Consider the following 27102-nt stretch of genomic DNA (forward strand, 5'->3'; position numbering starts at 1 on the left):
CACGAGCCTTTGTGCCTCCGTGCATGTCGGGGTGTGTTCTCGTTATTGGGGTGGTGCAACAGGGCGAGATGATGGTGAAACTTCGTCATATTTGTGTTTTACATGAAGGCGTTCATCTGTTGCATATATGTAATGCTTCCTGTGTCCATTGGGTGGTGCTAGAGAGGACGAATGAGAGGATCATGAATGTCTGGGACTTCCTCATAGTACAGTGGAAGTTTCTTGGCAAGCTATTTAAAACACATTCTCTCTCTCTCTCTCTCTCTCTCACACACACACACACACACACACACACACACACACACACACACTTTGGCATCCTGGAGAAAGCATGGTGCACTGGCTCTTCACTGAGATTTGTTTTACTGGATGAGCTTGTATGGGAAACGGGGACCCTCAACTTCAACTTGGTTTTCAGTTTTTTTCTGAGTAGCAGACGCACATGTTTATCTGTTACTAGCAAACCGGTCACCTGGTCACCGGTGGATAAACTGTAAACCCAGTAGGTGGAGGAAAACACTGCGTCTAGATTCTCAAGTTACAAGGATTTCATAACTTTTATTGTGTTTATAAAACGAGCGGTGTTTGCTTATTTCTTATCTTTGTTTTTTTTTCAACCTAAAGTATTCACCACTGTTATTTTTAGTTGAGCGTCTCCCAGTTGTGACACCGTCCAGCGTCACTGGAGCCGTCATGTAGACTGACCATCAGACCGCACCAGTTGTTCCCTCCCTCTCATCTGATTTGAACACACAACTTTCAGCTCTGCACAGCAAGAAGACCTGAATAATTATCGTTTCTTTGCAGAGGACAATATAAAATTAAGCCAAATATTAAATATTCCTGTTCCTATTCAAAAGATGTGATGTTTTCGCCATCATGGTCCCAAGAGGATAAATCCTGCCGACGGATTTTCTTTCCACACTTGTCACTTTTCCTGTTTATCACCTATAGAATTTTTTTTTTTAATGTAGCGCATTTCTTTTTTTCTATTTCCCTAATTTATCCCCCCACCCTCAGGTTATAATTATATTAAATATTACATAATTTGCTGTCTATTATAAATATTAGCAAAATGAAAATCCCCTCTTGGATTTGATGCTTTTACTTTGAAGTTTGTTGTTTTTTTTTTTAATCCTCTGATCCAGGGACATCACCTAATATTCTTTCATTTACACAATATTTCAACTATAATCAACGCTATCACCGTTTTGTTTCCGTTCCCGTTCATGTTACATCACACCGCAACATCAACTGTCCATCAGCAGCGGTCGCCTCAGCAGCAGCTCAGATGTATGCCTTATTTTTGAATACGTATTTGCGAGTGTAATTTTTTTTTTTTCAAATGAAATGCAACCAGCTGATAACACCAAACATTTTTACAGTCTTTATTATTAAAGTTTCTACCAACATAGTAAAATAAGTTATACATCTGGCCATCAAATTACACATTTGCTTCACAATTGTTTTTTTTTTTTTAAGCAACAGCTTTGAGAAAACCATGGATCCTGAAATGCTAGAAGCTAAACCTCCCTCTTTTCTCTTTTTTTAAAAATAATTTCCACAGGAAATGACAATAAAAAGTTTGCCCCTTAAAAAAAAATATCATTGCTTATATATATATGTATATATTTAAAAAAAAAAGATCAACACAAATGAAAATCCTCTGGCTTATAATGACATTATTGCACAATAAGCAGTTTAAAAAGTGGCAAGCATCTCACTTCTCCATCACATCCATTCACCAACAATTACTGATGTAAGAACCAGGGTTTATAGACATCTTTGCTTTTTTATTTTAAAACTGAAATATGAAAATAATCACGACATATAACTGAATCTTGGTTTTTCAAGCGATGGGTTTGGGGGGGGGGGGGTCAAGAGGAGTGTTCAAGTCCTCGGCGTTAGCTGGTGGGGTGTTTAAGGCTCGACCATCGCTCGCCTGGCTGAGTCCTGAGAGGCCTCCTGCTTCAGGTCCTGACCCGAGCCAGAGGGAGCCCCTGCTGAGTTCTGGAGGGTGTCAGGTGGAGCCCGCCCGTAACCATGTGCAGAATGGGGAGGGACACCTGGAGGCAGATCCATGGCTGGGCCAGAGTGTTCACGCGGTCCTGGGAAGCGCATGTCAGGAGGGATGGGTGGACGTGGTCCCATGAACCCCCGAACACCTGCAAGGAAGGAAATATTAAGAGACAGGACATGATAGGACAGTGGGAAGACCCGTCCTAGGTCATAGTGATGTCTTTTCTCTGCACCAGGTCTTAAACCCACCCCCCCAAGCCTCCCAGCAGTAGTGAAATTGAAAAAAACATACCAGGTAGTGGAGGCATCGGCCCGAAGTGATGAGGCGGAGGGGGACGGAAGTGTGGTGGAGGCGGACCCCGAGGGTCCACAACACGGTCGGGACCTGGCCTGGGGGGGAATGAGTGCCCATTGATGGGTCGAGGCCCAAACTCTCCTCCCATTGGCCCAGGCAGGGGCATCCCAGGGTGTCCATTGGCAGGTAATGGAGGTCCGTGAGGAGGAACATTTGGAGGACCATGTGGCCCGGGGGGAGGATGGTAGAGGCCTGGTCCTGGAGGTCTGTACGGTCCGCCTGGCGGCAGACGTCCATGGGGTCCAGGGGGGAAGAGTGGGTCATGGAGGCCTGGGCCATGTGGAGGTCCTGGAATCATGGGGCCTGGTGAGTCCCTGATGGGGGATGCTAGGAAGGATCCAGGTCCCTGAAAAAGACCGAAGAATTTGAGAGGGTCCTGACAATGATTTGACATGCACAAAAAGTTAGTCGTGCAGTGAAGGATCCAAAAACCAGTCACTGATTCCCAGCCAAAGTGCATTTAGTCAGGGCTGAATCACGACCCGTAAACACACACCAAGATTATTAGTGATCAAAATCGGTTTCATAAACCCGTGGCAAACACACAAGGATTATTATCTGCCCAAACATCCACCATCTACTTCTTTTAGTGCTGTGAAACCAAAAAAACCTTCATCAGCCCAGTGAAGCTTCAGCGTCCCCCCACGCATCCTACTCAGGATGGGGGGGGGGGGGGGGTGCTTCTTAACCCTTCACACCTAGCACCACAACCTCTGTACTCACTGGCTCAGGGCTCTCTGTGGAGGCCTCAGCCTCCGTCTCTGCTTTTATTTGTGGAAGTACTGCTTGTGTCTGCGTCAGAGCAAGGACAGACACAAACCCAATGAGGGCAGGAGAACTCGGCCCACAAAACAAACAAAGGACGGGCTCTCAACTGGTAGAGACTGGTTAGAAAAATAGACTTACGGATCCGTCCATGTTGGCTGGGGAGGAGCTACGGGGGCCCGACATGTCTGAAAACAAAGAGCAGAGCTTAAAAACTAACAGAAGTTAGCAAATACAGAAGAGATGATGGAGTAGAATTCTAGAGACTTTTACTGTGTTTACCCCTGCTACTTTTCACAGCAGCAGGTGCAGAGCGGAGCCTCACACTTACCCATTCCAGAGATGTGTTTGTTGTCGGCGTAACGGCCGTGCGGGTCTGATGGTGGACGTGGACCTGAGGGCGGATGATAACAAGCTGCTGAATAACGAATAAAATATAAGAACATTTCACTTCTCCTGAGAGGAGAGTGTAGGGAACTTAAAGAACCAATGCAAAGAGCAGTGATCTCCATGAGGCAGATGAAGAAGGAATTCAGGGATTCAGATTAGGTTCAAAGAAGAGCAGGGAAAAGGTAGCTGAAGGACGGGAGTACCAAGAGGATGCAGGATGCACTAGGAAGAAATGAAAGGAAGAACTCAAGAGCTGAAAAGAAAAATAAGATCAGGAAGTGTAAGAGGACACGAGGTTGGAGAGGAGGGATGACACGGCGAGGATCAAAGTTGGGGAACTAATCCACTGGACTCACCATACGGGTCAATTCTTCGCCCCACTGGGGCAGAGGGAGGGCGCCTGGGACCCTCTATCATTAATGGTGGGGATGGGGCCCCCCCACTCACAGGAGAGGGCCCATATGAATCACCTGTTTAATCAAACCATCCATTTAGCAAAGGGGAAAAAACCTGACGAGGTCTTCGATACAGGCTCTTCTAAGAGTCAAATACCGAACGACATGAGCATAGGAGACATTCAAGTGGGGTTTTGAGGCTCTAAAGGAGGTTTTGATTCAGGGTTAATCTTCAATCTAAAAATTCTACAACACTTAAACTCTAAAAATGATCATGAAAATAGGAATCAACATAAAAGGCAGCTGAACAGAACCTTGTGGTGGCAGAGAAAGCGTTGTTGTGGGTGGCGTGCTCACCTTGGCGGAGGCCAGCAGCCTGGCCAGAGTTGGGTCTGAAGAGAGGAGCCCGACGCTCATTCAGCTGGGAGGTGAGAACAGCCAGTCTGTGACAGAGAGGAACACCAGTGACACGGAGCAACGTGAAAAATCAAGCACCTTCAGAACGGATCTGCTCACACAATTCTGATCTTTAGTCTCATGACAAGTTAGGAAGAAAAAAAGACATCAAATTGATGCGACAATTTGTTAAACAGCTAAAACCCAGGAGATTGAGTGTAAAACTGTATGAGAACTGTTATTTAAATTTTGACCTTTTTTTTTTTTTTGCTATTAGTTAATAGGCACAATTTAATTCTTATTTTTCAACCAGATTGTTTGGGCTTTGGAGTTAGGAATCTAAATGTTGCTACGTGTGATGAACCAAATCTGACACTTACTTTTCGCGGAGCTTTGATGATTCAAGCTTCTCTTGATTCAGAGCTCGTTCTGCATTACGAGCGTTTACCTACACAGAGAAATGGAATATAATTATCGGAGTACTGGTTACAAAGGTGTGGGAGTGATTCTGGACACATCGTGCAGCACACATACCCAGTTGGAGTGAGTTTTGTTCTCCTGTTCTTTTATCTAAAGGGAGGAAGGGAAGACAGAAGATTCAGCCGGGGGTCTGCGTTTTATCTCTGAGGAAAAACGACTTTGACATGACGAGAGTCTACCTGCTCTTTGTAGACCTCCTCCGTCTTCCTCATCTGCTCCTCCATCTCATTGATGCGCTGCCTCAAGACTTTAACCTGCTCCTCAGCTTCAACAGCCTTTCCTCCAACCTCTGTCAACAGATTCTCTTTGCTGCGACGTTCCAGCTCCTCCTTCGTGAGCCTCCTGGGAGATCAGATAAACACTCTTTCAGTCAAAGTGAGGCTCTGCTCTCATCTCGTCTTTCCCTCTGAGCATCAGAGAAAATACTTCCAGTGCTGTTACAGCTGTGAATTTTAGTAATACAGATTAAAAAAGATTTATGCCTTAAAAAAAAAAAAAAGCCAGAAAAACCACAGGAACTTGACACACAGCAGCAAGTAGAGGAGGCTCAACTTACTGCTGCAAAGCATTCTCCTTCTGTTGGTACATTTCAACCATGATTTCGTTCTTCTGCTGGAGGACCTTGAACTGGTTTTCCACCTGGCCCTTCTCGCTTTTCAGGGCTCCAATTGCGTGTTCCAGCTCCCGATGATTTTCTGTCGTGGAAACAACATTGATTGAACTCTTACTCGTACAACTTTTCTCCACAAAGCTTCTGTTTTCCTGATTGACACACCTTCCAGTGCCTTTCTTGTCTTTTCTTCGTTCAGCAGCTTTGTCATGAAGCGATCTCGTTCTTCCTCAATCACAGAGAGAGTGGTTTGGACCTGGGAGGATACAGAGATGGCAACTCTGATTTTTTTTAATTTTCATGACTGCAGAGACATTCCACCACCATCTGTCTTTGGGGTGTGAGGCTCTGTGTCCACCAAAGTGTCACCCGCAGTGGAGAAGGCTTCAGAGGTGCAGCATTCGGTTGCTATGCTGTGGAATGCCAGAGGAAGTAGGCCCATTAGCACGGGTTACCTCCTCCAACTCTTGCTCTCGCTGAAAATCAAGACTTACAACAGACGACAGACGTGGCGGTTTGTGCGGGTTCAGGAGGAACCGTCATGACAACTACAATCGCCTGGTTCAAGAGCTCCTCCAGTGCTGCACAACGCTTGTACCTGTGACAGCTCAACTTTAAAAGAATTCATCCATCCTCAAGTCCTGATTGGACATTTTTCAACGAATGCTTTAAACATGGAGGGGGACAGTAGCTCGGGGCACCATCGCACTGCTGTGGTACAGCGTAAAAATGCAGCAAACACATTGAAACCAGGCAGAAACGCCGACTGCTTGAGTAAAAATGCTTTGATGAACACAGGCTCAAACCAAGGTGAGCTTTAACAGCTATCTCATCATCTTACCCGGGAAACATCCATCATCTGTTTGATTCTGTTCTTGATGGTCGTCTTCTTATCTGTAGGACAAAAGCACATTTAGAACATAATGTCATAAATATATATATATATCCATATATACACACCCAACCCTTGTGAGCGTAGAGCTGGATTTACCGGATGCTGCGTCACCATTCGCCAACATTTTGGCGTCACCTTTTTGTAACTCGCAAGCGTCGAGATCGGCCAGGAGCTCAGACAAAACCTGCAGGAGACATTTTTGAGACAAGTCCATTATTTCTCTTAAGCCTCAAGGTAAGAAAAAACAAACAAATCAGCAGCCAGAGGAGAGAGCACTGACCTCCACGTTGTGATCTTTGAGCACCACGGAGTCCTCCAGCTCTTTCTGAGACTTCTGATAGACTTTAATCTGTTCACTCAGCTCCGTGTGTTTGTCCTCCCAGCTCTTGATCGTAGCTTTCAGCTGGAACGATTGGTGAGGTTACAATCAGGTCGAAAAAGGTGTCAATTTAAACGTCAGTTCACAAGTTCGACTGACACCAAATATCCAAAATATTGGCTTACGTTTTTGTTTTCTTCTTTTAATGCAGCGTATTCCTTCTCGAGACATTTGTGCTGAACATTTCGAGCATCTTCTCGAATCTTGGCCTCGTCCAGGAGAACAGACGTCTACGGCCAATACAAATGATGCCTTTAGACGCGTTGAAACCAAAAGCTCCATAGAATCCAACAGATTGAGAGAGCATTGTTTTACCTTGGCGAATGCTTCCTGAATCTTCTTCCTGCTAAGCTGTAGCTTCTCGTTTGACTTCTCCAATTTATGAATCTGTTAAAGACAAATGTCATGGATCCTGAATCGAAGAGGACAGTAAATTATTAACTTGGAATTTAAAGGGTGGCAAAATGTACCCGGGTTTCATTTTTTGATGAGTTTTCCCGCTCTTCCTCAAGCTTTTTTGCGTATGTGCGCTTTTCCTCGGCTATCTTTCCATTTTGTGTTTCAGCCTCAAAAATCTTGTTCTGTGAAAAATCCACAAACATGTGCATATAAACTAAAATGAATACACAGCACGATACATTCATACATACATCTCCAGAGGTGGAGTATTGAAACAAGAGCTTACCTCCAACTCTTGCATCTTTTTCATTGTGGAACTAACGGTTTCTGCAGACTGTTTTTGATTTTCTCTCAAGTGTTCAGTCTAAAAAAAAAAAAGAAAAAAAGAAAGAAAAAAAGGAGGAACAACCAAAAAGAAAGACTTATGTTTTTACAAAGTGTCCCACTGATGCAAGTGCATGTTTTCACAACTACCAACCTGTTTCTGGAGTTCTGTCATTTTGTTGAGCACGTCGTTCTTCTCTTTTTTGAGTGCTTGAATTTTGTCCGTCAGCTTTTTTCCATCCACTTAAGAGAAGAGGACAACACACAATCAGTTACAGAGGGAGTCTACAAATGTACTGTTACCAAATGAGTAGAAACTTACCCAGATATTCCCTCTTCTTTACCTGAAAAGTTTGGAAGAGCAATGAGGAAAATATCAGTTCCATGTCTAACAAATAAGTATAAATTTCTGGAGCATGATTACTGTATACATCTACCAATAACAGTTTTTCTTGACATCATCAAATCCATCACATTCATATTTCCTTCAGTGTTGGCAGGTCAGGGCAGCAACATGACAAGACTTACTGCCAGTACAGTTCTCCAGAAGAAAAGGGTGAAGGTCACCACTCCGACCAGAGCAGTGATGACTACAGCTTGCCAAGGACAGCCAAACAAGGTTTCTCCTGGCTTCCACTCCTCTGGCAGTAGAGAGATCATCTGAGGATAGAAACATGACCAAGGAATATGATCAGCTGCTGGAAGATCCTTAAATGTCATTCTGGGAAACAAAACAAAAACAAAAACAAAAACAAAAACAACCACATGTAGTGACTGAGGGGGAAATCCTTGATACTCTGACCCTGTTTAGACCTGGTGTTAAGATCCTTAACACCGGAGGACGGACTAAGGATCTGAACTCACACTTGGCTTTAAAATGCATCTCCTGTGACAACTTGTGACTGGATCTCACTTCCCTGCTCTGCATGCAAATAAAAACCGTCTTTAGTCCCTTCAGCAATGTTTAGAAATTAGCCTCTTTACATGAGACACTTTATATTCCATATATCAATAATAACCTGTTTATTTTTTATGTGGATCTTGTCTTCTTAATTCATTCTTAAGGAATTGCTGTCCTGTTTTGGATGGTCTGTTGGTTTATCATTTGTTTTTTTGAAAGTGAGAGGTGAGCTTCATCAACTTCTAACAAGAGAGTGAGTAGTGAAGCCGGTAATACTTCCTCCGAGTGTATCGGTATGAAGTTACAACCGGCTGTAAGATGGAACAATGCAGTCAGGGCCTGCTTCACAGCATGATCCTGATAAAACCAACTTCAACATTTTAAGTGTACATATCCCTGCGAGCCTCTGTACACCTCACAAATAAAACCAAACCACCAAAGATTCTTGATGCGCACTTCCTATAACTCTTGGAGCGTTTCACATAATCAGAAAGTGTAATGATAAACCATCGTTTTGGTACTTATTTCCACTTGAACCAAGAACATCAGCTAATGAGGTGGGCCTTTAAAGTGGCCCAGGATGCATTTGCATACAAGCTACTAAAAAGAATGTGGCCACATGTAGGTCAGATCACCTCTGAATGTGGTCACAGTAATCAGATCCACTCACACCTGTATGTAAAGCAATCCACATGTGATCTGATCACTCAGGACAGATCTCAGAACTAATTTCAAAGTTAGAGACCGATGAACGTCTGTCACACTCCATATCACCAATGAACAGGAGCCCTGGCACAAGCAGGACGCAGTTCTGCCATTTCACTCTTACGTAGCTCATTAGTTGCTGCTGCTGCTGCATAGAAAAAAAGAGGCTTCTCTGAACTGTACCTAACAAAATGCAGCATTTTTTATAGGAGTCACAAGAGAAGCTTTGCATTTCAGTCCAACCACAAAGAAACCTTTGAACTGAGCATGAGGTGGTTACGACAGGAGCAGTCAAGAGTCTACAGTAAAAAATTAGGAATTATTTTCAAACCATCAATAACTCTCGTTGTCTTAAAGCTTTACAAGTACAATGCTGAATATTCTTTTCAGCCAGCTGCAACCAGCTGAAATTTACTTTTGTAATTTTTCAAGAACTGGAAAAGGCAGGTGTGCGATCTACAGTATTTGAAACAATTTTCCATTTCTAATTTCTAATGCCTGAAGCCAAAACCAAAATAACATGATGGCGGAAAGAAAGTGAAAAATAGCAAAACACCCTCAGTATTTGACGTCAAAACGTCAGTGTTTAAGTGACCGTTAATTGGAGCTCCAGCCATATGCTCAACAACAACACGTCAGCAGGCCATTGCACACGCACACACACACACACACACACACACACACTAACCAAGCAAACCTTTCACTTACATGTTGCAGCTCCTTCAGAAAAAACATGTATATATGATCCGGTTCCATTACAGGTCGAGTTAAAGTATCACTCTCCATGTAGGTCTTTGGTTGACAACAAGGGCGGAACTAGCCAAAGTATGCTAGTTTGACAGATGTTAGCTTGATAGCACGTTAGCTCACGAAGCGCAAGATAACGATGCGCTTAAACAAGCAGTTAGCTCTAAAAGGTCTTCAGGTCTGAAAAAGTAAATAACAAACGATACCATTTGACAGTCCAGAAAGGTTTAAGTTAGCAATGGCAACTAGATAGCGGTAATTTACATCAGGGATGAATCGTTAAACCCCATTCACAGTCAAAGACAAGCCGGCTATGCTAACAGACCTGGATGCTACGCCTCGGGTAACGACTTAAACCTAAAAGCGTAAAAACTGATTGATATCGGCACACTCAAATTATCTTGCGAGTGACAGTTATCTGTCTGCTAAAACAAGCCCAGATGGTTGTACTAGTAGCCAGCTCAGTACGGCACCGGCTGAGTTGAACTTCAGCCCTACACCGCTGCAATCAACAAACCAGGGGGAGGGTCGTGGGACGTTTAGGGGAGCTCGGAATTCCCCTCCATCAGTATGTGTTCGTGAGATTTGGGGTTCACAGGAGTTCATTCCTTTTGTAATTATCATTAGCTCAAAGCATAAGATTTTGGTAATATTTTTGCAAGATTTTAGATCAGCTATTTTCATGAGATATGATCATGATAGTGAAGCTTGTTCCACCTTTCTTCAACCAAATGGAATTTCAGTTTCTCTTAAGAATGAAGAATCCATCTAGTTTGGGCTTTTGATCCAGTTATAATCACAATATAAGAGTCCGTGGAAATCCACCTATTGATGACACAGACATTAGCACTGGTATGTGGGTTATCATGACCCAAATCTCTCCTCCTTTAAGAAATGGTTCATCTTGTTAACTAGTTATAATAACAACAAGGGGAAAAAAATACTACATACACATTATGTGTGTTGTGATGCCAAATGACTAGAAGGCATCTACTTTACTTCAAAATCAGTGTTTTATCCTGAGCATGACAGCGAATGGTGAGGAGAGATGCAGCAGAGACATAAGAGGCAGTAACTTCCATTAAGTAATTATAGTACAAATAGACCGAAGATGTAGGTGAACCGCTGATTGGTGGTTGAGAAGCAGTGATGGCTGATGTCATGGAGTAACAGGTGAGTTTAAAAATGAAACACCCTTGGTCGCATAGCACTGAAGCTAATAAAACAGTGTGTGCAGACTTACCGCAATCATCCAAGCTGCAACTTTAGTCTTCAGCATTGAAATAATGCAAGCGGTGTACACAATTCCGGTCGAGAAGAATCCCGCTTCTTCCTCAGGGAACTCAGACAACGGCTCAATGGAGTCCAAAGACCCTGGATGGATAAAATGTAGCCTATTACACCCATGAGCAGAATCCTGTTTGTCCATGCATGAGAAAATATCCAGTTCACATGTGACAAGCTACTAAAGGAGGTAAAGAATATCTTCAGGACTACCAGACTTAGGAGTCAATACACAATGGTCTGCTTTGCCCCCCCAATTCTTGGATTAAGAAAAATCAGAACATTTCTTTTAAGTGGGTGTTTGCACCACTGAAAGCCAGTTCAATAAGCCAACATTCAACAAGACAAGTTCGAAAAATTTTAGCAAGGAGTTCCTACAGCTTTTGCTTCATTCACATGTAAGATTTTCTGAACACATTTATCAGCTTGGAAAAAACACTGAAAGGAAGTTAAAACAACACCTCTTGTTTCTAGTGTCGTGTTTTTGCCATTTGAATGACCAACCTGAAGGCGAGCGCTCCACCTCCACACCGAGGCCCACGTCTAAAGTATAATCCAGAGTGGCTTGAGGGACCTTCTGCAGCTCGTCCGATGGGCTAAAGTTGGGTTGATTGTCTTCGTTCTTATTGAAGTGTCCGCCATCTTCCTCCACACTGACGTCCCGTCTGTTACGCACTTCTTCCAAAACAATCTGCTCCTCTTCAATCGCGGCAGGCCCCTCCTCTTCACCTACAGCAGTGAGATTGTCATCGCCCACCACTGCAGGAACCTCCTTGTCCTCAGCTGAGTAAGGCATGTCTTCTTTAACATTCAATTCATGTGCATCTAGATTGAAAAGATGGACAGAGTGAGACCCTCTAAGACTTGATGCAACGTCCAGGTCACTTGAGGAGAATGAAAAATAAGGCAAAGGCAAATCATTTTATATTGACGTGTCAAAGATTTTTTTTGGGGGGGGGGGTGATTCATGTTTCTTTCTGCTGCAGAAGCTCAAAAATTGGGATGCAAGATAATATTAGTATCAGAAATAGTCTTTTCTATATATCTTAACAGTAAATTAACAGTTCTTTGCTGTATATAATCAAGCATCCCTACTAATGTTGACAAAACTAATTTTCAAAAGTGTTTGTACTTTCGTATGTTTTTTACAAAGGGGATGCTTTCCTTCTCCGAATAAAAAAGAACCAAACTCACCTTGGTCATTTTGTGATGCTAAAGGAGTGCTATCACTGGCTGTTGAATACTTCTGTCGCAGGCTGAACGCCAGCTCCTGGAAGTCATCCAGTATTTCCGTTTCCTCATCCAGTGTACTGGTGTCCATGTGGTGCTCAGCATAATACTTTTTGTCCCGGTTATCAAGCATTTTCTCAACATCGTCCAAGATGGCGTTCTCGGACGCTTCCAGGATGCTCTCGAGTGCATTTTCGATGTCTTGATTAGTGCCTCCCTGTGAGAGACGAGTAGCCCTCAAGTTGGCGTCCAGGTCAGAGAACATGTACTCCACTTTGTAGAGATTCTTAAGGCCCAGAAACGTCTGAAATTGTTCCATTTTCTCCTCAGTGAAATGACTTTGCAGCAAAGTCAGCCTCATCACGTCATCGCTGTACTCCGGCTCTGGAACAGACACAATGGGTTGACTTGATTGCGGAGAGGGTTCGGCTGTGTTCTCTGGTTGAGAGAATGAATGTGCATTTTCATCTTCGAGCAATTCTTCCATGTCTTCACGTGTCTCTTCATCGATGCCCATGTACCTCTCATCTTCTCCCTCATCTGAAGGGAAGTCCTCACGAAACGGTGGTTCCTCCACAGACACATTTGATCGACTGTTGCTACTTTCTAATTCTTGATCAAGAGGGACATCATCCTCTGTTGTTTCTTCATCTTTGATCACTGAATCCTGGGATGGCCTCTCCTCCTTAGACAGATCCTGGTGTGTTTCTGTTCTAGCATCTAATTCTTCACCAACTATTGTATTGTTTTCATCTTCTACTTCCTCTAAGTCCCCTTCGACTATGACGCTGCCGTCCTGCCTATACCCCTCATCTTTGGTCAGCTCCTCCTCTTTATCCTCAGGAGCATTCTCTTTTTCAGCATCTGATTGCTGATCCTTGGGGTCAAATATCGGCTCTTTGGGAAGTTTTGGCATTTCATCCAGAGGTTCATCGTCTTCAGGAAGAAACAAAAGTTTCTCAGACTCTTGGGTGTTTTTTTCATCTGGCACAGATGTGGAATATGGGAGGTCGGGAACTACATTCTCAGGATCTCTCTGAACTGTGTCTGGCTTTGCTTCCTCAAAGGTCAGAGGGGTTTCTGGAACAGCATCTTCCTCATCATCTTCATCTTCCTCTGAACTCAAATCTTCTGTCCTCTCCCCACCTGTCACAACTGAAAAAACAGCATCTCCCAGCGTTTTCCACATGCCCTTCTCTGCTCCAGGTTTTGATTCATCATCATGTTCTTCTCCCTCTTCCACAGAAATAGATGCTGGAGGTTCAGCTGGTTCTTCTGAGAAAGACAGCAACGGCGTCTCAGCTTCAAAATCGCTGTGATCTTGATGATGATCTTCAACACCTTCACTTTCTTCCTCCTCCCCATCATATGGAGTGGTTTTCCTGGTGGTTTCTGCATCTGTGGCGACGGCATCAAACATCGATCCAAAGGTGGTTTTTAACTCTGAGATTTGCTGTCCTTCAGAATTCGAGACAGGTTCATTTTCTGAAGCAAAGTCATTCTTGATCGGAGATTCTGCTTCACGTTCTGTGGGTTTATCTTTGGTGTCGTTCTTTGTTAAATCGACGGGTCCAAGAATAGAGTCTACTGCTGCGTGTTGCACATTCTCTTTGTCTTCTGCAGCTCTTTCGGTACCATCGGGTGTAGCAGCAAAATCAGGATCCCCTTCTTCTGTATAAAGTAATTCAGCCACGCTTGGCGAAGAGGCACTTTGATCTTCTGGGACCAAACCAAGATCCTCAGAGTTATAAGGCTCGGTTAGTGTTTCACTGTCGATCACCTCTTCTTCTGATAGTGCTGCGGCTTCCTGAGCGCCCTCTGCCTCTTCGATTTGCTCAGATGCCTCTTTATTTTCATAGTCATTCTCCTCATCTGAGGGGCCCAACAGTGAATCTACATCATAATTGTCAAACCTATCAAAGCCAGTGTCAAAACAGACAAAGTCTGTTTCCTGTGAAGGGGACAGAAAAAGAAGAAACTCAAAAATACACATGATCAATTACTTCCAGTATCAAAGCTTTTTCTAAAAGTTTTTTTTTTTTTTAATTGTGCAATTGAAATTGCATCTAAACATTTCAAATAAATTATCTGGTCATTTACATACCTCTGCTGGCACTTCATGTTCTTTTTCAGTATATACATGGTTGACTGCCAGAAGGTCCTTTCGGAAATAACCAAAGTTATTTCCAACCTATTAACAGAAAAGGCAGAACAACTTAATCTTTACATACCTAGATCCATTATTAAAATAGGTGAATAAAATATTAAATATTAAACAAAGCATACTCACACTCCCAGCCCAAATATCATCTCGTCTGCCCGATAATTTGTAGTAAACATAGACAGTTTCTGATTTCTTGAACGACAAGAACCGACAGTCTGGTCCTGAGAAATCTTCCACTGCTTTTCCCCGACATAAGAGCACTGCGGAAGCAAACGTGAGGACTTATATCTGTTTCAATAGAGTTTACTCTGTTAAAGGAAAAACTTATTCCTCGGACATTAAAAGGTGTCTTGAGCTCAAGAAGTTGTTTCTTCCCTTCTGCATCAGTTCTTTACAATGTCAATGCAGAACCAGCCGTATATATCTAGCGTGAAGCTAATGCCAACTGTTAGCTAACAGCAAACATTTTACAATCTCAAGCACATCGTTTGGAATAATCTGTGTCTTCTTTATTCAGTTTTAAAATAAAATAAAAAAAATAATTAAATATGACCCTCCTGGTTACAAGCTGGCACATTCAGTTCAACTGACTTGTTCACACTTGTTCATGGTACCGTAGAGCAGGAAGTGCTACAGTTCGTTTGTTTGCTTTTATCTCAAATCAATGTGTTTGAGGATTACTGAGCATACAATTGGATGAAGACGATGTGTTTTAGGCCGGCCCGATGTGCTTGACTTTGTAAACACGTTTATTGGCAGTTTAGCTATCGTTGGCTGAGCAAATATACGCGGCTTACACTTCCTGCATTCTGGAGGCACAATAAAGAAATGCAAGAGAGGGAAAAATGTAAGCTTAAGACACTGCTGAGTGAGATCTTGAGAAGCAAAATACATGTTAGTTGAAGGATTGCTTTTAGGTTTGACATTTGCAGAAAGAAGCAAAATAATAACAAATAACTCATGCTTTCATATGACCCTTGCAGAAGAAATTGTGCTGTTATATTAAAAAAAGGTTTAATTTTGTTTGTTTTGAAGCTTCTATTATGGTTAACAAAAGGTTCTTTTTACATTAGAAAATGGGAGATAATAGAGATTTCTAGTCCCATCTCTAATCATGCCTAACAGCCAGTTCAGTTGTTATAGTCACTTTATTTTCATGAGCTATTATAACATATTTATAATGTCTTGTCACCAACATTAGCCTTCAAGTGATGCTCAAAGGAAGGTTATATCCGTGTCTGTACAATGAACTGAAAGGGGTTGATGTGGATTTATTTGAGTCTACCCTTGGCATGAAAACTGAAGCCACAACCTGAACCATATCACAATTAATTAAAAAATGACTTGAAATCATCCGCATAATTTTTTTTCCCCCCCAAGGAGTAGCTCGGTCTTTCTGGCAATTCAGCTAGCATAACATTAGCTTTATGGCAAAAGCAAAACCTTGTATTGAGCTACACTGGCAAAAGCAAAAGTGCTTCTTAACGCTTGTGGGTTCTTAGCACCCGAAGAAACAAAAAGTAACATCAGCTAGCAGTTGCAGAAATTTTCCCAAGATAAGTTAAGACGGCTGGTGGTTAATTAGCTGCTAACGTTAGCTAGCAATGGAAGGCAGGAGGCCAGGCCGGAGCTGCCAGGCAACCGGCCAACACAGAGAGGACAAATAAGGTTCCCCGGCTAATGGCCGAATTTAACATTGTTAATTTGGCTGTTCTTTCAAAGTGCAGCACACAGCCGAACACCACCAGCAGGACAGTTGTCGCAATTTCGACTGGCAACAGGTCAAGAGATAAGGCGTTGTTTATGGCTAGCGGTGACGGGATGGAGGAAGAAGCATCCTTGAAACCCTGGCGAGTTTTTAATCCCAGTAAACTTACTGCTGCACTCCTCGTCGGCGCATCTTTTAAAGTCGGAGAACCGCTTTTCCAAGGCTGCTGTTGATATGAAATTAAATAAAAGTAATAAAAAGCCTTTTCGGTAAACGTGTTTTGCTGCCATGCTGGCAGTTTTCGAGGCTGGCTTGGTTGGTTCAACTGCCGGAGCGTGAGCACTGGGCTGAAGGAGGGAGCCGACACGTCAGCAGATCAGATCCGGTTGGGTGTCGGCAGCATACGGATAGGCTTTCACCAAGGATTTCACATGACACGGGAGGCTTCAGGTGACTCTGTTCGGGTAAACACACGCCCTGGTAGCTGCAGAGAAGAGGGAAACTGCAGTAACGGCGAGTGCAGCGTTCTGAGACAGTGGTTGTGGGCAGTAAATGAGTAGAAATATGTGTCGTTCCTTAATAGCACTTCAGTCACTACATCACTATTACACAATGCTTGGTATTGATACATTTCCTTAAAAAAAAACAACCCTCACATTCAAAATGAAGATCTTGCTATATTTGCATCAATTATGTTAATATTCCCTCATTGAAATGAACTTTATTCCAGTTTTTTAGTCAGTACAAATATATTGAAGGCCACATGTTGCTAGAACAAAGGGCTAAAGGTTGTCTTCATGAAAATGCACCAAAAAGGTTGAAATGTCTTGAATGATGAAGCCTAGTGTGCGCACACCAACTGTATATATCCTGTTGTATTCCCTTATTGATTGGAATTTTAGGGGCCACGGGTTGTGACTAATATGTGACTTCCATCTCTGAGTTCTTCTGAGTTTATTCACTTATTTTGGTGGGGGTGGGGGTGGGGTGGGAACAGTGTTAAGTGAAAGATTCATTGCCATATATTCTGACCCTTTAAAAAAAAAACCAATAAATATACACTTGAGAAAAAAGAGAGATTTAAAATAATCCCAATTCTTTTTAGAGAAAATATAAACAGATCATTTGAAGAAAAAGTGATAAATGTAATGCACTCTTTCAAGAAGTTGATGTGGTGGCTTGTATCGATCCTGATATGCAAGTTTATAACAGCAATCAATTCAAAAAAGTTTGAATGTTATGGCACTGCAAATACTGTAGGCTGTGTGGCCCTCAGGCTTTACTGTAGAAAGATTAGCAGGCAAAATTTGCATTACAGTATTAAATCAAAGGAAAGGATTCAAGCTGGGTAAGTCTTTGGGAAGAAAGGAGCATTCTTCATGTAATAGTACTGCATATCCGGGCGAGCAAAGGCTAGAAAACAACTGGAGCATTATCTCCAGATTTAAACAGATGAGGCCCAAGAGCCTAAACTGGAAAAATCCAGTTGCTAGTTAATAGCGCGAATATGGAAGCTGAATCTGGCGTCAGAGGCCAGTCAGAGAATGGCAGTCAGAAGCTGTGTTCTCAGGTCTAGTGAGACTGAAAGACGCTTGGAAGGGAATGATGATGCACACGATGGCTAAAAGACAGAGATGCTGATGTTAGCGTACGCAAATTTTTCCTCAAGTAAAAAAATAAGTGGCATAAAACTCATTCTTTTGAGTGGTCTTTAACGTTCCCAGTTTGAGATGTATTTTGATTTAGCCCGCTTTATTTATTTGTTTGTTTGTTTGTTCATGCTTTTGTCTGTATGCCCCGAATTACTGGCTGTACATCGCTTTGATTTTTTGGAAGTAACAGCAAAAGGCCAGTTTGTCATTTGAATATTGCTCTATTAAAATAAGTAAATTTAAACCATTGTGAGACAAATATTAAGATAATATAAAGAGACAAATATTGGGATCAAAACCCGACTTTCCATTCCTATCCTGCGAGCGGCAGTAGCGTGTCGCAAAATGTCTTTCCTGCTGGAAATAAACAAGAAGAAAAAGAATACCAGCCACTCGTGGAAACAATTTCGGCTGCATTTTCGTTTCTAAAACAACAGTGGGGATTACATGTGTGTTTTGTCGGTGATTTTTTAAGCTTTAGTTCATTGTTCTTGGTTTAATTTAGCACCGTTACCTTGGTGGGCCATCAGTTGAGGGGAACGATTAGCATCTTCGGTACATTTGAACAGGTAGGACCCGAGTTCAGCACCTTTATGACGGCAGGAGCCTGCGACATCACCACGAAGATCAAACCATGATGCTGTCAGCATCATAGGAATACGTTTGTCATACTAAAGATAAATTAATGGATTGACGTGTGTTGTTAATTGTGGTAATAAAGCTAACGAGCCCTCTAGTTGGCTCAACTAAACTGGTTATCACTTCCAAGGAAAATGAAAGAAAAGAGAATATCTCTGCATTGACAAATTGTTCATTTCTACATTGAACGTGACTTGGCGACTGCAAATCATAACTGGACTGGTAACAACTCTTTGTTCATTACTTGAAATAACACTTGAAATAGTGGTGTTCCAAATAATAGTGGTGTCTTATTTTCCCAGTCTAGTAACCATATCTGGTAAGGATTTGTCACTAGGTCAGATGAAAGGCCATTGGGGGAAAATAGATACATTTTGCAAGAGTAAATTCATGAAAGATACAAATACTTTTTATAATACAATATAAAAGAGGTTTGTCTTATGTTTGCAGTCCAGTAGTAATGCGTGCTATTGATTGAATGGTACATTATGTGGTAGCTTTTGAGAAAAAAGCCTGAGTTCCTGTTAAAGTAATTATGTGACATAAATTCACATCACATGCTTATCAAAATAGGTGTGTCGCATGAGACAGAATTAGGAAAGTCTTGCATTATTGTTCCATTTTGAAAATAAGAGTGATTTTGTTGTCACTATAACAATAAGGTGTTTTTGTTGTTGTTGATTATCCCGATGTGAAACACTTGTGGTTAAGAGCGAGCGTCTGGGGAAGAGAACATGTCGAGTGTTCAACCTGAAACTAACTTCGTAGCCTTTGGTGTCCTGTGAGTCAGTTAGCTGTTTTTAAACAAATCTTTTTCTTCATCCAGCAATAATCTGAAGACAAAAAGATTAAATTCTGTGTTGATTATGGACGACTCGGCAGAGGAGCTTTTGTCGTCTGAGTTGGAAGATGACCATTACGCCTCCTGCAGTAGCTCCACAAAAAAAGGAAGAAAGTCACAGCTTCCTTTGGCAGATCCCATCCTTGTGGGTGAGTTGTAGCATATGGACTAACATGTACTGAATGTTTATTCAAATAAATAAATAAATAAAGGTAACACCGTTTCATCTCATGAAATTTCAGAGACAAAGAACGAAACTGGGTTTCACAAAAGCACAAGACTCTGTCTGGAGCGGATCAGAGAAGCGATGCTGCATCATAGATGGGAAGAGGCAGCAGAATATATGGCGTGCTACGCCCAAAAGTTAGAGGACACAAGTGTAGTGGACATGGTGCATGATAGGGAGGTATGCTTGGGTTTGTTTCTTTTCTGTGAAGAAGCCGTAGTACATGGATATACTGTATATGAGTACAATATACCCAATACGAAGTTTCAGCGATGAAACTGATCGTTTTTTTCTCATGAAACTACAGTACAGCATGAAGAAAATACATCTTAGCGGAGAGCAATATGTTTCATACATTTACACAGATTTTAACAGAGTTTACAGAATTGAGTTTAGTTAGATTATTGGACTGCGTGCACCAACAGCACCACAACAGATTCCTTGTGTGTATAAAACCATACTTGGCAACAAAGTCTTTTCTGATTCTGATTCTGATACAGTATTTATAATTCAAATAGTTCTGTAACATGAAGTTTCAATCAATTGGCAGTGAACTCGTTTGATTTCCAAATCCTTGACATCAAAGCCCTTTGCATTTATCATTCCAGGCAATTTGGAGAATCAGCACTGAAATCCTTCATCATCACCCCAATTCCAAGATGGAAGACTACAACACCATCTATGAACGAATGAAACACTCAGGAGTCAAACATTACTTGATGGTAAGTATTCGCTATGACACTAAAAATCAAAGTTCACCTTTTTCGAATTTTTCACGTCACTGCTAAAAGATGCTCATCGTCTGACGCCTAGATCAGTCTGGAGCACGCGTTTCACCTGATGCTCCACGGACAGATCGAGGAGGCGAAGCGTCACCTCACTTTTGCTGAAAGCTGGAGGTACGGGAAAACCACCGAAGCTCAGGATCAGGACATAAAACTGATCCAGGCCTACAGGAGTTTACTGGATTATATCATCTGGTGTGACAAAAAGCTTGTGCACACCAATAATGGTAAGTCACACAAACACCTGAAGGCGTCTGTCATTGAAGTGCGGCTGTATGGGCCATGTGCTCGTCTGTGATGTAACACTGCCACCTATAGATTAAACCTCGCAAGGAGCATGTTGGAAAGGTGCCTCTCACAATAACTCTAATCTGTGTGTATTTTTACTCTACCTGATATCAGAACGTGCTTCTTTTTTCATAGTTTTTATTGGATGATAAATATTGGTGGTGTTCAGCAGGAGTGACGTGTGATTGTGTCACGTTTCAGCTCACACCGACTTAAGCGAAAACCAAGAAATGAAAGACTATTACCGACAAGCTTCGGTGAATCTGAAGGAGATTTTGAAGAATCCAGGTGTCTGGGATCCCTTCATACTGAGATATGTTGAGGTAAACATGTATGCTAAGAGTGCTGCTGTTGACTTCTGTTCTGTACATAAATACACTTTTGGCTTTCATATTCTTTAATTTCATTTTCTCCGGCTCTCGTAAAACACGTTGGACTCATAAGCTTTGTTTGATTCTGATAGATGCTGGAGTTCTACGGTGATCATGAGGAAGCGGGGGAAGTCCTGAAAAACTACGCATTCGACAGCTCATTCCCACCCAACCCAAACGCGCACGTGTATCTGTACCAGTTCCTACAGAGGCGCAGTGCTCCCATGGAAAAATTGATCAAAGTTCTGAGGGTACAACCACGGTGTTGAGTTTTGATATAATTTTTGGTGATTTGTGAACTAGATTTGGTCTGGTACCTTCAACTGTCAGGGTTATCGGCTGAATGAATGCTCACCCTCACACCATTATTCTACCCTTTTACTGCTCGCCAGTGAAAGGATCAAATTTCAAAAAGTTTGTGAGATATTGAAGGATTTGCATAAATCATTTATCCAAAATGGCCACAGAAAGCAGGCGGCACGGTGGAGCAGTGGTCAGCACTGTCGCCTCACAGCAAGAAGGTTCTGGGTTCAAGTCCCAGCTCCAGCACAGGATCTTTCTGTGTGAGTCTCCATGTTCTCCCTGTTCCTGTGTGGGTTCTCTCTGGTACTCCAGCTTCCTCCCACAGTCCAAAGACATCAAGAGAGGGGACGAGGCTGATTGATACTCTAAATTGACCGTAGGTGTGACTGTGAGTGTGAATGGTTGTCTGTCTCTATGTGTTGGCCCTGTGATGGACTGGTGACCTGTCCAGGGTGAACCCCGCCTCTCACCTGAAGGCTGCTGGAATAGAGAGAGCCCCCCCCCCCCCCGCGACCCTTAACAGGAATAAGCTGTAGCTGTGGATGGACCACAGAAAGTGAACATTTCTATTCATATATTTCTGAATCACCCTATCCTGTTGAACAATTGAGTAAAATATTAAGGTTATAGAGAAGTGTGTCAAAGCCACTGCAGTCCACTCGGATCAATAATCCAATATGGCTGCCACAGGAAGTTAGCAACTGTTAGCAAAATCGGGATCTAGTTTAGACCCTGTTGAAACATGACAAGTTTCATTGGGTTCGATGAAAGTGTTCTGAAGTTACTGATGATCAGCTGTGGTGGATGCATGACTACATAGATATACAGTAGTATCCACGTTTCCATGGATACTACAAGGAGAGCTTTTTATTCCTCCTGAGCTCAGTACGTCTGTTCCTACTCAAGGGAATTTAATCTGAGTGTGCACAAAACTCTTGCTTACTTGTCGTGCTGCTTGTATGTCCTAGAAGTTAGCCCAGTATAAACAATACTGGATGTGTATTGACAAAGTCACCAAGAGGGATGGCGTGGCTCCGAGCTTAAGTGGCCCTTGAGTCAACAAGTGGTTGCTGGCTCGATTCTCGCATCTGGATGCTGAACCCATAATTGATCAGGGCTGTGAGACCCCATTTGTGCATGCAAAGACTTAGCATAGAGACTGCAGTTCTAGATTTCGTTCAGTTGGATGGTCAGTAAAGACGAAATACGTAACTTAAGAGAAGAACCCATACCGTCAGCGTAGCGCTAACCGCGAGCAATCGAATACGAACAACTGCTGTGCGTCCAGACCGACGGTCACGGTAATGAAGTCAGCCGCGAGCAATGTCACATTTTTAAACTCATTAAAGCCAATACTCTGTGGTCCGGTCTTGTTAAAATCAGTTATTCCACTTCAACTCATGTTACAGAAGAGTGGAACTCTGCTAAATCACCAGCGCCCTGTATTTTACCAGGTGTGCCAGTGGAACCACCGTTGCTCAGAAGGACTGTGTGATGCTTCTTTATGGGGTCACCTGTAGGGATGCGACTAGCAGTTCTGCACTCCAGTTTTTAGATTTACAGTGAAGCAAGCAAACTACACATAAAGACTCATTTTTATATTTCCCTCGTCTGTGCTGTAGAGCCTCCATTCATTAGTGCCAAGCCACGAACTGATGTTGGAGTACAGCTCTCTTCTGCTTCAGTCAGGTAAAAGACATTTTGACATCCTCCATCTTTGGTCAGATAAAGAGAATTCTAATCCAAGAATACAGTTTTGTGTCAAACTATCTCAATAATGAAGTAGCATGTGTCTTCTTCGGGTTTCTGATAGTGATCTTTCTCAAAGATTTCCCTTTTCTGTCTTGAAGAGAACCAAGAACAGAGCGCTTTGGGGGTTGTCCTTGATATGTTGGACTACAGCTGTTGGAAGAAAAACCTGGATGTGTGGAAGCGTTTAAAAGAAATTATCGACAAGTTACAATCACAGTACGTATGCAGTCGTTCAAGTTGAGTTTAAGAGGATGCTCATCTTCCCTCAGATTGGTGGGTCTATCTTTAGTACGGAGGTTTTATTATAAACTCGTGTACTGTATCTGGTAGTTCTGTCGGGTAAAAGGTCAAGCTAATTTGCAGAGGTCACGCAAAAGTCAAGATTTTTCAACAATCTGATATTTTTTTTATCTGAAAAAAATCGTTTGTATTCACGGAACATTTTTTTAGTCTTTGAAGTGAAAAAGTTCAGTTGTCTCGTTTGTTCGCTGCGATCATGAATTAAGCTTCATGATCATTAATTAAGCTTCATGATCATTAATTAAGCTTCACCCTACAAGTAACGTGAACGGCTGGTAAAATAAACAAAGCGACAGAAAAGTTGCTGTGTGTATCATTTATAATGTAATCACAATAATTGATAATGTCACTGCTGAACCCCTGAACTTCAAAAAAAAATAAAAATAGAAGGCTAGTTTATTGTTTTAACAAATTATTTGTGTCGCCGATTTCTTTTTATGAACGAAATCAGTGACGATTGGAGGAACGACGTCTCGACAAAGATGGCCGCTAGAAAAGACTGGTGGCCCGCTTTGCACTTCGCAAGGTTCCACGCCAGCGAAGACGCGCAGGAGTACCCTGAGCTGCTGGAGGTAAAGGCTTCACTGATTGGAACCCTTTGTCCAGGCAAGTGTGAAGAACATCAATTTTTCAAACCTTTTCTGGATGACCTCAAATATTCAGGGAACAAAACCAATATTGCAATATATTGGGGACATCTTGGTACTGTTTTACCGCGACCCAAATACCGTGATACGTATTGTATCATAAGGTACTTGCCAATAACATCTGTAATTAGTGCTGTGAAGGTAAAATGTGTTAAACTAATCTGAGAATTCGCCGATTTTTACCAAAAGGCAGCTGGAACGCAGAGCAGCGAGTCCCTGCCTGTGTGTTGCAGATCACAGAGGACATCACAGTGCCTCTACAGAGGAGCTGGTTAGACCAAACCGTAAAATAGTCGGTATTTCGAACAGTTGAATGTCCAATGAGCCTCTCGTGATCGCGATCCCTCCAACCAGCTTTCGTGCATTTCTTCTTTTTTTCTTTCTTTTAAATGAGTGAGTATAAGTGCAAAAAAGAAAAAAAACAGCCAGCCTTAAAAGACAGGAACAATAGAAACATACCTCACTGTCAACATTTAAATCTAGAAAGACTAAAATATATGAATATGATAAACGACTAATAAACAAGAGGGGACGAAGCAAGTTGCGAAGTGTAAATGGGTTGGTGTATTGCATGTCAAGTGGTTGTAGTATGAATGTGTGTGACAGGCTCCGAGCAACTTTGCTGTAATGTCAATTGCTCTTTTCATAGGTCAGACATTTACATACGCTGATGTAGGAGCGATGCAAACGCAAGACCGTGACATCACAGCGTCAAGACTTGGATCGAACCCTGGACCAGAGTCTTCATAAAACCTCTGTGTGGAAAAATGTGTAATCTGTCCTTTTATTTGATTTTTTTTTTTCTTGGTATTGTTTTAGGTCTTTTAATCACCACATCAGTTACGTGGTCATCCACTGTGTGGAGCTCTTGCACTAAATTTCTGCTGTATGATTTTTGGAGTGTATTTGAAAGCCTGGTTTGCTCTCAGCTGACCTTTGACTGCTGCACAGGTGAGGTTTTCAGTAATTTAACACACACACACACACACTCACAGCCTGAGGGATTTTCTACCTGTCTGTGGTCTGTTGTCATGACTCAGTGAAGACCGTGTGCTCCAACTGGATTAAGATTAAGAATTCATTTGAAGAATACAAATGGTGCCTTGTGGTCAGTCTGTAAATGTGCTCATATACTGCAGTCTGTGCATCACTGTGACTCTCTTTCCTTCGTGTGGAGTCTGATATTTTCTGGGATGTAATTTCTGTAATAAAGATATTTTTGCTCAAAGAGTGTTTCTTGTGGCGTGACAGGATCCCGGCCTTCAAACACTGAGCTCCCTCGCTCGCTCCCCTGAGTCCTTTGCACCAAACCATGAAATGAAGTCCTACGTCCAGCAGCATGCCAATTTAATAAGTGGAAGTGTTTGTAATGATTCTGTTTCGGCTTGCCACGGTGATGGCCATGCAGCAGCAACTCACTCAGCCTTACTCTGTGTGTGTGTGTGTGTGTGTGTGTGTGTGTGTGTGTGTGTGTGTTGCTTTGCAGTCATTACATAAACCAAAGCCCAAAGCACTTGCCTGACCACAGGAGCAGCTGCACAAGCGATCTGGGAATACAATAAACATGTCGCTCGAAAACTCCAAACTTGGGGAGCAGTCGAGAGAATCTGGGGCTGGTCGCCACTTTCTCTCCTGTCCTGCTTCTGACCTTTTAAAAATAGTTGTTGGTTTTTTTTTTTTTTTTAATCATCGCCACAGATGTTCAGTGTCATTGTGGACTGGCTCGATCTGGGATGCATTATCCTGACATGAAAGACCAGAGACTCAACATGGACGCTGTCTTGTACTGTGACCCAGGTCACGGTCGCTCCGCCTAAGATATTGATGAGAAAAGTTCCAGCGTTGTTGTTACGACATTTCAATCACCTGTTTCCAGGAAATCTTTTGTTGTCTCCCTGATTGTTGTAGACAGACAAACTGATAGAATCATCACAGGTTTTAGCCGAAGCTATCAGCCCATTGTTGTGGAGCCACAGGAGGTGGGAGGCGGGGTCTCCTACTCTTTCTCCACAGTCTCGCAAGTTTGGTCTCTGCAGTTTGACACAAATTGGTGGAACACGGCTAAATTCCTTATGTAACAATTTGATAGTGTTGATCAGAAGTGAATGTGATACTGTGCGTTTTCTCAACTGAATAGAGTTAGTTGATTCCCCCCCCCCACATCAGCAAAAAAATAAATAAATTCTGTTAATCCGTACCATTGTTATACAAATCCTCATTTATATCAACTGGAAAACATCCCACTATTTAAACTCCAACTGTAAAGAACTCTTCTCTTCAGACAGGGGTGTCGACATCATCCGGCAAGTGAATGTAGCTGACCTAGATTTAAGGGGAGGTTTAACTCATGCTTGGGATGTTGGATTTGACCTTTTTACAGTTTGATTTATTGAATATTTTACTGGGTAATTAGTTGACTGCAACCTATGAATTGAGTGCATATCACAGTAATTTGTGCACTGACTCAAAATCTACATGTACACGTTATCATTTATATGGCGTTATAATCGTACACATGGATTTGTAAACCAGTGCAGTTTTGCGGGACTTATTTTTCCCTGCTGACACCACCAAGCGTTGAAAGTTTGTGACATTAGTATGTTGACGTAAAAATCAAATTAATTCCGGTCCAGATGCACTTAAGTGTTCCTTTGCGATTAGCTGAAGGTCTAAAAACATGAGCGTTTGTAGCAGGTTTGTGTAACAACTTGGCAATCCAAACATTGGTCTTCCAAATACTCCATGGCTTCTTAATTATTCATCTGTTCGCAACTGAAACATTAAATTTGTTTGAAAGGGGAATTGGACAAAGCTTTTTTTAACGGTAAAGTTTTTGAAATGATAATTTTATCCCCACCAAGCTGAAGTCTTTATGTCTTGTAATACCACTTTGTTCCTCTAGGGGCGACATTGTACCACATATACAGCGGGGCATGAGTACTAAAATACAGGAATAAGTTAGCATGGGTGAACATCCAGTTCCTGTCTCAGAGTTGGCGTTTTTATTCTAATAGTCTGTAGAATAATTGCCTGAAATAAGGGCTAGTTCACAGTAACCTAACATATTTTAATGTTTTGCTCTAATAGGCTGGTAGTTACCACACCTGTCAGGTAGTTCATGGCTTTGACTATGTTACAAAAACAGGTGGCGA

The 27102-nt window shown here is 42.2% G+C and overlaps 2 protein-coding genes across 6 annotated transcripts; one reads left to right on the forward strand and one right to left on the reverse strand.

Annotated features, from left to right (window-relative positions):
- Positions 1-1373: 1373 nt before the first annotated feature.
- On the reverse strand, positions 1374-16538 carry mia3 (MIA SH3 domain ER export factor 3). 2 transcript variants are annotated; one of them, XM_086189093.1, is made up of 28 exons: positions 16316-16538; positions 14565-14698; positions 14379-14465; positions 12239-14225; positions 11549-11869; positions 11004-11134; positions 7936-8067; positions 7730-7751; positions 7562-7650; positions 7370-7447; positions 7155-7265; positions 7000-7071; positions 6810-6914; positions 6586-6708; positions 6402-6489; positions 6252-6304; positions 5576-5666; positions 5357-5495; positions 4980-5142; positions 4855-4890; positions 4701-4768; positions 4282-4367; positions 3886-3999; positions 3471-3533; positions 3281-3327; positions 3098-3166; positions 2312-2720; positions 1374-2165 (listed from the first exon to the last, which is right to left on the reverse strand). In XM_086189093.1, the coding sequence occupies exons 1-28, from the start codon at positions 16434-16436 to the stop codon at positions 1921-1923; spliced, it is 5184 nt and encodes a 1727-aa protein (XP_086045219.1). In that variant the 5' UTR covers positions 16437-16538; the 3' UTR covers positions 1374-1920. The 2 variants fall into 2 exon arrangements, with proteins under 2 accessions (XP_086045219.1, XP_086045220.1); XM_086189094.1 differs by lacking the exon at positions 3098-3166 and having other exon boundaries at positions 16316-16537.
- Positions 16454-25168, forward strand: taf1a (TATA box binding protein (TBP)-associated factor, RNA polymerase I, A). 4 transcript variants are annotated; one of them, XM_086189096.1, is made up of 11 exons: positions 16454-16596; positions 19264-19427; positions 19521-19684; positions 20113-20226; positions 20318-20516; positions 20779-20900; positions 21041-21199; positions 22874-22940; positions 23102-23219; positions 23755-23909; positions 24600-25168. In XM_086189096.1, the coding sequence occupies exons 2-11, from the start codon at positions 19304-19306 to the stop codon at positions 24698-24700; spliced, it is 1323 nt and encodes a 440-aa protein (XP_086045222.1). In that variant the 5' UTR covers positions 16454-16596; positions 19264-19303; the 3' UTR covers positions 24701-25168. The 4 variants fall into 4 exon arrangements, with proteins under 4 accessions (XP_086045222.1, XP_086045221.1, XP_086045225.1 ...); XM_086189095.1 differs by lacking the exon at positions 16454-16596 and adding an exon at positions 18184-18367; XM_086189099.1 differs by lacking the exon at positions 16454-16596 and adding an exon at positions 18184-18367 and having other exon boundaries at positions 23755-23875.
- The last annotated feature ends 1934 nt before the right edge of the window (positions 25169-27102 follow it).

Source organism: Aulostomus chinensis, chromosome 20 (assembly GCF_037954235.1).
Source record: "Aulostomus chinensis isolate RoL2024-O1b breed Wild chromosome 20, RoL_Achi_v1.0, whole genome shotgun sequence".
Classification (NCBI taxonomy): domain Eukaryota; kingdom Metazoa; phylum Chordata; class Actinopteri; order Syngnathiformes; family Aulostomidae; genus Aulostomus; species Aulostomus chinensis.